This window comes from Lasioglossum baleicum, unplaced genomic scaffold, assembly GCF_051020765.1.
Source record: "Lasioglossum baleicum unplaced genomic scaffold, iyLasBale1 scaffold0021, whole genome shotgun sequence".
Taxonomy (NCBI): domain Eukaryota; kingdom Metazoa; phylum Arthropoda; class Insecta; order Hymenoptera; family Halictidae; genus Lasioglossum; species Lasioglossum baleicum.
Genome location: NW_027469081.1, coordinates 1,140,612 through 1,156,339, shown reverse-complemented (window position 1 = coordinate 1,156,339; position 15,728 = coordinate 1,140,612). Strand labels below are relative to the sequence as shown.

The 15,728-nt window shown below is 41.2% G+C and overlaps 1 protein-coding gene across 34 annotated transcripts in view; it reads left to right on the top strand.

The window, feature by feature from the left end:
* Positions 1 to 15,728, top strand: part of LOC143219184 (protein muscleblind) — a 520,585-nt gene that overhangs the window by 75,581 nt on the left and 429,276 nt on the right. For 3 of the 34 annotated variants that reach the window (XM_076445105.1, XM_076445103.1, XM_076445106.1), the window contains exon 5: positions 7,880 to 7,919. The exons of the other annotated variants lie outside the window; for them this stretch is intronic. In XM_076445105.1, the coding sequence (XP_076301220.1) occupies positions 7,880 to 7,919 (40 nt within the window). The remainder of the gene's footprint in view (positions 1 to 7,879; positions 7,920 to 15,728) is intronic. 34 annotated transcript variants of the gene reach the window in all.

The following is a 15,728-nucleotide window of genomic DNA, read 5'->3' as shown; positions in this document are numbered from 1 at the left end:
CATTAAAATAATCAATACTATTATATAGTGTGTTGGAGTTCGCAATAATTCGATTTATAGGCTTTATTAATCCATATTGTGGATTTGCATTTAAGTGTTTGAAAACCTGCTCGAGATCTCAAAGCACTTTCAGGTGCGTAAAAATTGATTTGCATAAGAAGAGAGGGAGAATCTATATGGTTATTAATTAAATGAAAAATGAAGCTCTGGTCGGATACTCCTCTGCGAGCAGACAATGTTTCCAGGTTGACTATGCTTAATATTGTGGAGTAATCGACTGTGTGTAATAATCGACTTCTGTCGCGACGGTTTCTGCACAGTTTTCGTGATTCGAGTATGAGATCACGGCTCAAATGTATAAATGTATAATAGAATTATCTCCGCTTTTTCAGTTAAACAGCTTTCGACGCGACGATCGTTTTCAACGCTTCTTCCGCGTTCTGTGCTGGGAGTAAAGCTTGAAGGGGAGATATCCAGATCCTGTAGACAGTTTTATTTTCCATTGAGTGCTTCGTCGACCGATCGTATCAACGACTACGAGATTGAAACACGAAAGAACGGTCTGTTTCGCTAAATTTCGTCGGCGATCTGCTTCCGAAGAAAGTTTAATGTGGAACAAACGATCAGACATCGGATCCCGTTCCACTATTTCTTTGACTCCGAGTTCCTAACGTCGCCGATTCACGTAGTAGCAACAAAAGCCAGTCCATGTTAGCGTGAAGGGGGGTGATGGTGGTGGTGGAGAGGGATACAGCTCTCGGGGAGCGGTGTGTTTCTGGTATCTGGCTTTCCGAGCCGATGGAATATGCGCGCACGGATACCGCGTTCTTGGCTGACATTGCAACTTCTGCATGCCCGCACGCGAAATCAGTGTCGGCGGCAGATACGAGGCGAAGGGAGCAGGTTCACGGCGAACTTATTTGCATCCTAAAGAAATTTTTCACCGGCTAAACCGCTGGATTCGCCGGGCTCGACTCGCGAAACATCGTCGGCGGTTCCACGGTACGGGAACGTAACCTGCGCCCCGCGGTTGCACGCGGAAAACGGACCGTTGCGTAGGTATCTGTTTCACGGCCGCAAAGATATTCGCCGTGTTGTGTTGCGCGGCTCCGCGTAATCAGCGACGAAAATTGTCTGGCAGGCGGCGGCAGTGCGCGCCTGTTTTTACCACGCGCGGAACGATTCGCCAGGGCGAAAGTTAAATGAAATTAGACGCGTTTAGAAGTTGCCAGGGAGAAAGGAGAATTCCATGGGCGAACAAGCACGAAACCGAGCCGCGAACCCTCGACGATCGATAGAACGCGCCGCGCCGCGGTTTCTCCTACAAAACTTCGCTTTATACACACATTTCCTGAAAGTATATTTTATTCGGCCGTGGATCATGTCCGCGCGCGCGTTGCGCGATGCTAAATCCGATTAGCTTCTAAGGCGCGGCGAAGGTCGATATTTCTATACGTAGACACACCGTGGTCGAGACGGAACAACCCGGTAAACTTTGGTAGACAAACGAGAACGACCGGCCGATAAGTTGCTGGAAGTGTCTGGTCGAGGATACTTTCGCGTGTCGGCCAGGAAGTCTTGAGAAATTTGTGGGAATTTTAGGAGGCTAGTAGATCACGCCATGTTCCTGCTGGTACCGCGACACGAATGCCTGTTTCATCGAGATACCACTCTGTGTTGCATTTATTTGATATGTTAATCGCAGCTTACCGTAATTAAAATTACCAACTTTTCCTAAGCCTTCCGCTTCTTTTACAGCTGAACATGAATCTTACTCGCTGAATGTTTCCAAAGACTATTGCACTGTTTCATTTATCGCCGTTCGAGCAGCGTAAACAGAGACGTTGCGAATACGTAACTTATATTTTATGCGAAATAAACATGTTTTGCATCGATTGGGCGAAGCAGAAATAACATAAAAATTGATTTGATGCCTCAACGACTTTGTTACACTAAAAGTAACATTGCAACATTCTTGAATCTGATCAAAAGATCCTATGGTAACGCTGGTTCGTAGAATATCGTGATGTTATTTGGAATCTTACTGACTAACGTTTTCGTTGATAAATAATGATTAGACTGCGGATCTTTAAGTATTATGGCTTATGAAAATGTTCAAAAAAGCCTGTACTATAAAATTTGACAGAATTTTGTACACTTTTTATTCGTTTTAGACCTACAAAGGCTGTTTCCGTTAAAAATAGGATTTTTCCATTCCCCTTTCTTACAAAAATTACCTTTATAAAACCTTTATAACTGAGCATAAGAAAATACAATCTGACTTTCCATCTAGTGACACTAGATCATATAGTAAATGGGAGAAAGTATAATAGAATGTCGCAAAAGGAAACGAGCGTAAAGATGCAACGATTCGGAGTGATTTGTTTTCTATTGTAGGTACAATATACCGATAGAGATTTCAATATCGGTTTGATTTTGTCGATTCCTTGAGCGTTTTCAGATAGCTCTGACAGATTGTATACTCGGGATAGTCTCGACCACCCAAATGGTAGGATCCGTATGGATAGACTATTCGTTTGCAGAGGGATGTCATTGTGAAGAGCGGCGCTCGATCCTCGGCTTTATGGAGCGAGCGCCGACGAATTTCGGCGGTCGCGACGCTCCCGGGGGGCTCGTTTAATTTTTAATTAAGTCCGTGAAGCACCGGCGCACCACCGGCCCGTTGAATATCTAACGGGAGTTTCATAAAAACTTTTTTTAGAACGTTACACTCCAAGAAAATACAATTAACCCCTTTTCTGTTCGAGGAAGGAGCTAGTGTCATCGGCATTTTTCTCAAATAAAATTAGGACATTTGACATTGTTCACGTCGAATCGATAAGAAACGATAAACATGTAGAATTGGATTTCGAAATATGTTGACTTAACTTGGTATTGGATAGCCAATTAAGTTCATCTTTTATTCTTTATACACTAGGGTGGTTCTTATTTTCGACTTTTGAATTTCATTTGTGGCACCCCCGTAGCTGTTCCAAATAAGTAACAAAAAAATCTGTGCAAAGTTTGATCGGGTTAAGATAATTAATTTAGTGCTGATGAAATCGTTTTTCTTGAATATCTTCTAAAGATGTTAAACAAAACCCGTAGATCCGGACAGGCTGCTATCATACACATTGGAAATTATGTTACGAGCAAAGTTTTCACAGGTCACGAAGAAGTACCGAATGCTTCACCTGGAAATAATATAAAGCGACCGTTCGAATACGAAGAAATTTGCAGAAGGATAAAAGAAATATAAAAATCGCACATATTCTGAATACTAAAATGGGACATACACGAGCTGCTAGTGACAAAAGCTTTCAGCACGACAAACGTTTTCCCGACACAGTTATTACGACCTATCCTATATTCTGCGAATGAGTTGAATACGTATTTCGCTGGTATTCGTGGCCGCGACGATTGTTTACGATTAAATGACAAGGAAAGGGAAACGTGTGTTTCAAACGGATAGATTACCCTATTCATGGAGGATTCATGAAACGCGAAGACAATCGAATTTATCGGGATTCGTGTATTAGACAATTACAGAAGCTCATGCTCGTTTTGCGAAATGAAAAGGTGGCGTTCCTCTTTTCTCGGGACGGCATGCTGCAGGACGAAGCGAGGCGAGGCGAGGCGAGGCGCGCGGCGTCCCTTTGCAAACGAATGACCCATTTATACGATTCCTATCTATTCGAACGGGCTCGAGGCAAATGGCACTGCTGCCGGGAACACAGGGGGATGCTAGATTACCCTGCGGAAATCCGTCCTCGCCGAATATCCAGACTTCCGGCGCGCTCGCGTTGTCACAAAGCAAACCTTAAACAGAGAGCGCTCGCCGGTGGTTCCTCGAATTCGAACCGACCGTTTTCCTTTTTTCCCTCGCTTTTTTTTTTCGTCCGCCCATCTCCGCGCACGTTCAGATCCTCCTCGATCGTGGAAAATGCGCGACAGATTTTTTTGCCACGCGATGGAAACTTGTTGTCGACGAGTTTTCGGATAGTATAGGAGACCGATATTGTGCGACAGACGACTTTGTCCGATACGGCAAATATTAACTTTCAAATCGCGCTATTTCCACAGTTTCGCAGTTTGTATGTTGTCATCCGATCGCTGCGATTTGGAGAGAATGCGAACAGTTTGGCACGGGTCGGAGCAACCGATTTACCCCCGGATTAGTGATGGCGGAATTGTTTTCATCGCTCCTTTCGGTTGTTTTGATGTCTCGATTGGTTTTATTCTATGTTCCGTGTATGTCGACTGAAATGTTAAACGTTCTTTTATGCATCGGTAACAAGTTGCAGTAGAACATACAATGTTTTAGAACAGCTTTAACCCCTTGCCGTGCCATTTTCTTTACAGTTACAGTGATTAAAACGTCTTTATCCCCAAAAATATCGTCGAAGGAAAAGGAAAAAATTTATATTTCTTGTATGGCTACCATTTATTTTGATGCTTAAGGCGGTAGGGACTAGTAGGGATAGAAAGGGACTAGAATCTTACTAGATTTTGGGTCGAAATCATGTCGAAACATGGGTTTGCGCGCTTCGGTCGTTTGACCTTATTCGAGCAGATTTTGGGCTGGGTGAGGGCTCATTCGAAAGAGGAAGGTTCATCACAGTGCGCTCTGGTCATGATTTTAAAGAGATTATGTTTATATCTAATAATATGAGGGCCCAAAGTAGAGAAAAAATCTAGAAAAAACCCGCAGATTGCATTATTATTGCATTATTAACCCCTTACGCCGTATTTTATCGAGTCAGACTCTTCACGAAGATTTGAACAAAGTCTAACGCGCAACATTCACATTTGTTAGACTTTGTTAAAATCATCAAGCAAATTGAACGTGGTCTTCACATTCTCTAGCCCAGCTTTATGTTTTCGTTTAAACGTCGAGAGATGGGGAATCGCGCGTTCTTTATATATTCTTGATCTTCAGAGAATGGAAGACCAGCACAATTCACGGTAGCGAGTATTAGGAAAGCGGCGCGCGCCTAATCGTCCAAATTAGGAATTATAGTGCGCCCCGCCGCCATCTTTTCCTATTCTCTTTGGACCTGAAGCTAAGATGCTCGGGAACGGGGTAATAAAATACCCTCGACCCACCTCCGTTTACAACTCTTTTCTTGCTCGCGTTGGAAGGTGCTACGATGAAAACGAAGAGGAACGAAGAAGGGCAAAGAAACAGGCTTGCGTCCGACTGTGTGTGCGCGCGTTTGTGTGCCTCTGCGAGCCCGTACACGTGTGCACGTGTATGTATGCGCTCGCTGGCCGAGGCGAAAGTGAGGGCTCCGGAAATTAAGGTCGCGAAGCAATAGCACGCACCACCCTGTTCATTCTCCATTCTATTTGTCGGCTCTAATGAAATACTCACGGCTTTGTTTTCGCGAAATACGGAAAAATCTAAATACCTTTTGTTAAAAATATCCATATTCTAAAGTCTCTCTGTGTACAGGAATATCTTGATAATTAATCACGGGTGCAGAGAGAGACAAAGATCTCTTAATAAGATTTCACATTTAATGTACGGTTGCTTTAACCCTCGGAAGTCCGTGGCAGCGTGTGTTCACACGAGGCTATTGTTTTAATACGGTTTATTCTATCACTCACTCCTCGAGCAAAAATTTGGTTTCCTAAATTCTAAACGACTTGACTTAGTGTGCATTTACAGTGACTCCCACTAATATTCGGACACTCTTGAAAACACCATAACTTTTTTAATATTGGACTATGCGATTTGAACTTTCTTTGGAAAGCTAGAGCAATTAGTTTACTACAGAATGCGAGAAGAAATTTTTTCTAAAATTGCATTTGATCACAATTGTAAAAGAAATACTAAAAGTTGCATTTTACAATTCCACGCGCGACGTAGACGCGAGTTGCCACAGTCGCACAGTGGGGTATTTCGCTGAAAAACGGGAATAAAATATTGTAGCGTTATTTATGGGCTCAGGGTCATAAATAAGTAGGTGGTTGGATTCGTCTTGACGCCAGCTATAACATTATGAATTTCGAAAAGAAATTTTTTTCCACAAAAAATAAGAATTATTTTGATTTTTTAAATGTTAAAATACATTTTTTTTATTTCAAAATCTCATTGCTGGAGTCAAGACGAATTCAACGACCTACTTATTTATGACCCTGAACTCATAAATAACACTACAATATTTTATTCCCGTTTTTCAGCCAAATATCCCACTGTGAGTCGGCCAATAGATAGTTGGCGCTCTGATTGGTCCGTGTTTTTCGATAGTAACTCCTAAACAAAGTCGCGGATAACATTTTTGCAAAGGAAAATGTGTCGCTTGAAATGGTCTGAGGAACCACCCCCTTTCGGGAAGTTCACGAATTTTGGGACATCCTGCATTTTTCGTGGCGTTGCATAGTTGGGGGTAAGGTGATGAAAGCACCGTCTAAAGTTCCGGGCGAAGAAACTATGTATAACTACAGCTTATTCTAATAAATGCATCGCACCCTGAGAAATATTCCAATTTACATAGCATTTCTATTCTCGTAGCGGAAACGAGTCGAGCGCGGGTGAAAAGAAATTTCACGGGGAATTTTCTTCTCTTGACGCGCGAAAATTCGAGGTTTCACGTACGATTTTTCCAGCGCCGAGAACATAGGAACGCGCTGGGGGATTCTTCGTGGACCCCGGTATCCGCGAAATTATTTCGTTGATCGACCCGAGAAGTACGCCTCGGGTTCGGAGCGTTTTTCCACACCGATGAAAGTTTCAAAGAGCGTCGGAGCCATTACAGGGCAGCCATTGAGCCGGGACTTGGTTCGCCGGCTGCAGTTGCTGACGTGAATACAGTATCAGTTCGAGCCGGGCGTAACAGTTTTTTTTTCCCGCGTTAAACTCGGTCCATTCGCGTCGCGAGCGACGACGTCTCGGTTCCTCTTGAAATTGCGACGCGATGCGACGCAAGGGACTAGCTCTCGCGAACTAAACGATCGCGAAACTGCAACATAAATTGTCGCTACTGTGCCGAGCGGATATAATCCTTGTCAACCAAGATTTATCAGTGATTTCTATCCTATTGTATCGACGGAATCTCTTTCGAACCGCGACAAATGCTCAGATGTTTGATGCTCGTTGCTTGAAAAAGTTTATTATTGGATCGAAAAGCATTCAGTTTTTATTAGTACAATAAGTAGGGGAGTTCCCCTAACGCTGAACTACGTCTAATGCCGGACGGTAACTAGAGCTTTCACATTTAAAACTTTACCGAGCTGTTGTACCGTGTACATTGTACAGAAACAAAAACAAACAATAATCTCTAATGTGATTAGAAGACAGCGGATTTTATGCATTTATAACGAAAATGAGTAGGTGTAATTTCAAACAGTAAACACATTAGAAGAATCTAAGAATACTGTTATATTATTTTCAACCCGCTTTTCAACCCGTTGGTTGAAATTCAGGTGGAACATTTTTATTTTGCATAAAGATCCACTGTCTAGTGATTAATATTTTTATTCTCCGTTATTTGCTCGGTATTATGCTTCTTCATTTATTTAAGAAGAACTTTTAGTGCCCCGCTCTAAGGGAACTGGCCCAATCATTTTACACAAACAATTTTTAATCTATGTTTGGACATTGTAAAGGTTACTTTTTCTCTCCTGCTTCACTCACTTGTGTGTACCAACAGCGGGGAACATTCGCAGTGCAATCATTACGTTTGTTTGAGCTTATCTTCGCATTTACCGAAGATAATTTCTATCACGTTTTTCAAGGAGAAGAATACGCGACTAGAACAGTTTCTACATCGATGCTAATTGTTGCATTACGATAGTTCGAAATATTTTGTACACCAAAACATTAATCTGCTCTTTATTCTTCCTGTCTAACGTAAATTTTAATTTTGTGTTCCAGGTATGTTTTCACCAAGCGCACGTTACAGTATCCGCTAAATGTAAGTTTCTACGATTACAGTTATTTCTTAATTTATTGTTCGGATAATTAGTGCGAATGTTATCGAATGTAAACATATAATCTCGTTGAAAAATGGCGTTATTCGATATATCGTTGTATAATATTCCACGAATGAGATCAGTATAATATGTATGCTTCCCTCGGGTGTTAATTCCGGGAACAATCATATTAATATGTAGGGGAGAGTGAGGCAAACACGAATGTGGAACAATTACGAATACATATGAATATTACAGGGTGACAAGAAATAACGGAGTTAATCATTTGTTATTATAATTCTGTCAAATTGACGAATTTTGAAAAACCAAATAATAACAACCATAACATGGACCATTAGTATTCATATATTGAAGAAGTTTCGAAATGGCCACCCTTTGCGCCGATACAGAGGCTCAAACGTGTCTTGAAATTTTTGTCAACGGGCCGCAGCTCTTCTGGCGTTATTCGGTCCCACTCCCGGTACAGAGATTTTTTCAATGACTCCAAATATTTATGGGGCCGAGCACAGGCCCTGGCCTCCAAAATCGACCACACGCTGTAGTCCATCGGGTTGAGATTCGGTGAGTACGGCGGCCATTCCGCAGATGTGATGAAACCTGGAAAATGGGCTTTGCACCATTCCTGAGTCGTTTTCGCCCTGTGGGCCGGCGCGGAATCCTGCTGTAACGTCCATTCCGGATCGCCGAGGTGCTGTTGGGCCCACAGAAGTACGACGGCTTCGAGAATGTCCCGTCGATACACTTCTTGGTTGACTTTGACCCCTTGATCCACGAAAACCGTAGCAAATCCCATTTTCCAGGTTTCATCGCATCTGCGGAATGGCCGCCGTACTCACCGGATCTCAACTCTATGAACTCCAGCGTTTGGTCGATTTTCGAGGCCAGGGCCTGTGCTCAGCCCCATAAAAGTTTCGAGTCGCTGAAAAAATCTCTGCGCCGGGTGTGGGACCGAATGACGCCAGAAGAGCTGCGGCCCATAGCCGAAAATTTCAAAATACGTTTGAGCCTCTGAATCGGCTCAGAGGGTGGCCACTTCGAAACTTCTTAAATATATGAATACTAAAGGTCTATGTTCTGGTTGTTATCATTTGGTTTTTCAAAGTTCGTCGATTTGACAGAATTATAATAAGAAATGTTTAACTCCGTTATTTCTAGTCACCCTGTATTTCATAAATAATGATCAACTCGTCGTTTCTGTATCTATCTTCATAATCGTTGCAATTAAGCTTGTCCGGGGGGCTCGGAAGTTTGGAGGAAAGGATCTGGAACGTAACGAAGTGACTGGCGACTGAAAGGAAGCCAACGGAATATGTAAATGTTTCGGCTTAAACGGTACCAAAAGGAAGGTGTACGGTCGAAATATTCAGGTGTCGTCGAATCGTTGCTCGACGATTATTCGACCGGCACGAGTTTACCTTGCCGATTGCAGTCTTCGTTGTGAATACTGCATCAGTTCAGCTCTGACGTAAGAGTCTTCTGCCGTCTGCCGCGGCAGTAAACTCGATCCATTCACGGTAGAGGAATGAAGAAGAAGAAGAAGAAGAAGAAGTATCTCTAGAAGAATCGGCGGTTCTCTTCAAATTGCAATCGTGCGAAGGAGACGGAAACAACAATGAGGTGGGAGGAGTAGGAGTAACAGTGGGAGTAGGAGTAGGAGTAAAAGTAGGAGTAGCAGTAGGAGAAGGTGGAGGACGAGAAGAGGAGGAATAGGTGATGGCGCGAGAGGCGAGGGGACAAGAGAGTGAGAAAACATGAGCGAGGATTGGAAAGAGGGACGACAGAGGCGTTTCGTCAGAAGGATTTCGGAGGTTTAGGTCGGACGAGAGGAGATCACGAGACTTCCGTGTTCTTCTACCCTTCTCGAGACTGTAAGCTTGTCTCGGGACATGCTTCGAGTTACAGCAAAGTCTACCGGGCCTATTTTTAACCCACCTCGTTTGATAACACTGCCACTCCCCAAGCTTGCGCCATAGACTTTCAAATGTACCATTATCAATGGAGTTAACCAACCCCTTCCGCGAAAACAGTTCCCTTCTAACAGGTTCGGGAACCGTCTCACACATTTTCCAGTCTGATTTCGGTACGAAGTATGCATAGTCGCTCGTAAATCTTCTATATAGACTCACTCTACGCCATTTTCACGCCGTAAATTCGCTATAACTCTGCCTTCCTTCTCAGCATTTAGGATTTTCCTACTAGCCCTGCATTACTTCTAGTTTCCCTCCACCGCCTCGAATATCTCTCGTTCTCGTTTACCCAAGTTCTTAGTAAATAGAAACACTTACGTGTCTTCGTAATTGGCGATCGAACGATAGGCTTCCAGGGATAGTTTTTCAATTGAATTTCAAAATTATTGGTACTCTTTGAATGGCATCGGAAAGTATTCAATGTAACGTTTCATAGAAATGATGAGAAACTATTTATTTGTGCCAATAAGCCGTTATGAGATCGTAACAAATTGTTTTGCTCCAAAAGTGATTGCGGCAAGCTAGACAGTTATTACTAGACTGCGGATCTTTATGCAATTACGGCAAATTTTCAAAAACTGCTAGCACATAAAATACAACAGTATTACACAACCACAAAAAATAAGATTTCATTTGATTCCACTTTCTCTTAAAATTCGTCTACAAAAATTGCAGGTTGCATAAACATGCGCAGTCTAGTACAGTCTAGTACAAGCTAGTACATATTATTGAAAATTAAAATTGAAATGTATATCTTCAAATAATAGATTTTTAACATAAACAATATAATACATTTTTCTAAGGAATGACGATCTTCTTCGCCAAATCAGTCGCGGTAAATTTAAATTCTCCATTTCACAACTACCGAAGTTAGAAAGTCGCTTTTATGGAAAGATCTGTACACGTTCGAACAAAAACGGTTCTAAAAATCCGAATAATCGTAGTCGTGTCATCTTTGTAATTGGGTGAAAATTAATCAGAGCATGAAAGAAAAAGAGGAAGAATGGGCATAAAATCAAGGGGGAATATCTACTCCTTTTCAGGGGTCTTTGCGCGCGACCTCCAATAACGAGATACATACAGCTTGTGCTGCGTTAAGTGACCGTGATTTTGCCTCGTTGTGGGTGACCATCGCTATTTCCCCTAGTTCGTGGAATCAGCTTCGCGAAGTGAGCCCCTGGCGTTACGTATCTAAAATAAACAAACGTGACCGAGACCTGTATCTGATTCGCACTCAATGCAGGAAAAACAGACTTGAGAAGTTCTAGAACACTATCTTTCTTGATAGCTGACCAGATATGATCTCGAGAGCCACGCTCAATTAATGTACCCCCTCTGCATTAAGATATCTCCGTTTAGATGGTCTATCCAGTACATTATCCGGATTTTCCCCTGTAGCATCTTCCAATTTGAGAAGGGCGGCAGGACGCTCGAAAGCAGTGGAAGCTGTCTCGTCTTTGCTTTCATTAGTTAGGGACTGTTTAATATACAACAATGATTTCCTATTATCATGTCGCAATCACAATTTTTCAACGATAAAAATAATCAATCGAAGATTCATCAGAGGGTACGTTCTTATTAAAATAATAGGGTGCGTGTAGACTTCTGATACGCAGTGTACATGGGTGTTCATCAAATAATATGCAAAAAAGATTTTCCAAAAATTATAATTTACAAGGTTAAATGTAAAAATAAAAAAGGCATTCCCTAAAACTTTTTTGTTTGGGCCCTTAATGAAAATTTAAAATATATGTTTTGTAGATCTATAGTAGTTACACACATGCTGAAAATTTCATTGAAGTCGATTAACATACACACGAGCTACAAGCGGTTAAAAATGGTGAAAATCGTAGTTTCCCACGAATTTTGATCAGTTTCTGCTTAAAATCCACAGAATCGTACATCTTTCGATGCCTGTCGTTTTTTCCTGCGCCAATCGATTTCGATGAAATTTTCAACATGTGCATAAAGAACATAGATCTAGAAAATATATATTTTACATTTTCATCAAGGGCCCAAATAAAAAAGTTTTAAAAAATGCCGTTTTCATTTTTGCATGCAACCTTGTAAATTGTAATTTTTTGAAAATCTTTTCTGCATATTTGTTCGTAATCTAATGCTTCTAATTGATTATAAAAAGTCAGGTCATTTGGTACAATTCTAAAAAAGGTATTAGTTTTTAAAAGGTGTACGAATACTTTGTACACCCACTGTACATACGTCACGATAACAGGAAATCATTGTTGTATATTATCTCTCCGCGGCGTCGCATAATTCGAGAAACACAGTGCAACACCAGAGAGGATGGAAAAAAGTTTCTTTTCGCCCTGATTGGCTGATGAATCGCCGTTGCGACGGCGCTGCCTTCGCAATCGAACCTGTGGAAGGGATAACACAGAGCGAGTGCGAGAGTATACGTATACACTGTACGCGCGAGAGCTAGCTCTTGCTTTGATTCTGCTTCACTTGTTCATTCCTTCTTCTTTTTCCCGAAGGCCTGTGCATTGCTGCCAGTGTAATGAAATGATAGGGATAGAAAATGTGACGTCGGCAGGGTCACAGAAGAACGATGTTACAGCGAAAATACATGTACCCTATAAGATTTATACATATTTATTATTCGACAACGCATCTCGTCACGACAGTGTATATTGAACTATAATCAAACTCTAATTCGTATACGTCCAGGGTGAGTCGCCTAACGTTGTCACCTCTAAAAATCTTTGTTGTCTTCAAAGATACATTAAATGTCTGAAGGACAAAGTTGAATGGTTCAGTAGGGCTCACATGATGATCACCTTCATTTTTTTTAAACACCTACAATGATAGTCCCTTTCATTAGGAATTCGGTGACTATAACTACCAGACTGCGGATCTTTATGCAAAATAAAAATGTCTTACCTGAATTGCAACAAACTGGAGTGAAATAGAAATTTATTTTCATCCCTATCATGTTCAGTAGGTTGAGAATAATAAAACAGTATGTTTAAATTTTTCTAATATTTTTGCTATCTTAAATTACACCTACACATTTTTGTCATAAATGCATAAAATCCGCAGTCTAATAATTACCCATGCACGTATAAACTTTCCAAGTAGCTCCTAGTCCATATAAGAGGCACAGAACATCATTATTTTGCATTAACCATTAAAAATTCGCAGTCTACTCGTTAATCACTGACTGATTTCCGAGGCCCCTTATGTGTAGACTTCATACTCAGGCTTTAAAAACAACAAAGACATTTGAGGTGGCAACGTTAGGTGACTCATCCTGTACATGTACATATTATATTCAAAGTTATTTAATTTTGCCAAGCAACATTTTATTTACGTTCCGCTATTTGAAATTTATTTTCATCCCTATCATGTTCAGTAGGTTGAGAATAATAAAACAGTATGTTTAAATTTTTCGAATATTTTTGCTATTTTAAATTACACCTACACATTTTTGTCATAAATGCATAAAATCCGCAGTCTAATAATTACCCATGCACGTATAAACTTTCCAAGTAGCTCCTAGTCCATATAAGAGGCACAGAACATCATTATTTTGCATTAACCATTAAAAATTCGCAGTCTACTCGTTAATCACCGACTGATTTCCGAGGCCCATTATTTGTAGACTTCATACTCACGCTTTAAAAACAACAAAGATATTTGAGGTGGCAACGTTAGGTGACTCATCCTGCACATGTACATATTATATTCAAAGTTATTTAATTTTGCCAAGCAACATTTTATTTACGTTCCGCTATTTGAAATTTATTTTCATCCCTATCATGTTCAGTAGGTTGAGAATAATAAAACAGTATGTTTAAATTTTTCTAATATTTTTGCTATTTTAAATTACACCTACACATTTTTGTCATAAATGCATAAAATCCGCAGTCCAATAATTACCCATGCACGTATAAACTTTCCAAGTAGCTCCTAGTCCATATAAGAGGCACAGAACATCATTATTTTGCATTAACCATTAAAAATTCGCAGTCTACTCGTTAATCACTGACTGATTTCCGAGGCCCCTTATGTGTAGACTTCATACTCAGGCTTTAAAAACAACAAAGACATTTGAGGTGGCAACGTTAGGTGACTCATCCTATATACGTACATATTATATTCAAAGTTATTTAATTTTGCCAAGCAACATTTTATTTACGTTCCGCTATTTGAAATTTATAGCTTGGCTCGGTCGCGCGGAATACGCTGCACACATACAACGTACCCGTTTACCAATTTCAACGTACAAAACGGCCCAGACCTGAATATTTCATCTTGAACGAAAAGCACCGAGACTTTGGTCTCACATATTAAAGGTTCCTGTTAAACAACTCCCATGTAATCACATTCCAGAGTATATCGTAGCCGCCACGGCAGTACTGTTTGCGCAGTGGTCGAACGAAGTTTCCTTACAAATTTTTCGGTCCGAAACACAGGGGGAAGCCGAGTGGTGTTGGTTTTCGCGAAAAAATTCGTTGAAAATTTCATCGTGCTCAGCACGCCGCCATTCGTTGCAACGAGCGCCCGCTGTAGCACGGATCGGAGTCACAGCTGCAGTCCTGACTGCAGCCACGCTGCTAAACTCGCCAGTGCAGCCAGCAGCACACGACGACGACGGGAACGTTCCGTCCGTGTGGGATTTAGAGGGTTTATGTTGCCAGGGGAAGGCTTGTAAAAGCTTCCGTTTACGGCGCGGCCCGAGTTCCATCGGAGGAATCGATCTTTCCAGTTATTTCTGACTGTTTAATTTCGATCTATACAATATGTACTCGCAGATTGTTGCCATTTTTTTCTCCGGCAACATTCTTTCGGCACGCTATTCTTTTTTTTTCGGACAAAATTACCTTCGGCCTCGGGAGGATTTGTAGTTTAATGCACGACGATCGCGCGCGATGAATTTATCGCTAGCCGTAGACACGTGCACGGATCCTAATTAACAAACCGTGTTCGGATCGTGTGAAAATTTAGTCATTTATTTCGAACCGATTACGCTCCCATCGGCGATTATTTACGGTTGACTCATCGGCAAAAGAGGATTTCGGGGCTTTGGTTTGTTCTGCATTCTGTACTCTGTACTCTGTATCCTGTATTCTGTAACGAATAGCGGATGCCTCCTTTCATCGCAGCGCTTTGGATCGTGTCGATGCACAGAAGAATCACAGAGCTTGTTATATAAAACGTGAAATAAACATCCAAAGAGCCGAATTTCCTGAATGACGTTGAATCTTTTTCAACATTTGTTTGCCATTCAAAAACGATTTGTTCTGTTGGTTTTGAATCCGTTTTATTTTTATGAAGTACTTATTCATATTCAGAGTTTTCAATTGTGCGCGAAAGTTCGTTTGTTCTGCCGGGTGCTTCGGAAAACTTTCGTAACGTTCGTTTAAGAAATAAATTAAAGAGGGCAAAACAACGAGAGAAAGAACAGCGGTTCTCAACCTGAAGTTCGAGTTCCGTTTAAATTACATTTTCATATTGTGTTAATGATGTAGAAAATAGTTTAAACAATTAACGATAGAGGTACGCGGGCAAATGCAAGTGATTCAAATGTGGAAACATTGCAGCCTTACCTCTTTTCTTCCTTCCCGAGTGTCGGTGTATGTATATTGCATATATTATTCTTGGTATGTATTCTAGATTCCAGAAAAAAATATTTATGATATACGCAGACGATTCGTGTAACTCGATCGGTGTACTAGGTGTGCGATAAATTTAGCTGGAATTTGATCCTCGTTACAGATTCTAATTTACCGTAATTATAGTAGACGATGTGACAGACAGTGGAAAGATGATATCGCCTAAGCTGTCGGGGTACAATAATTG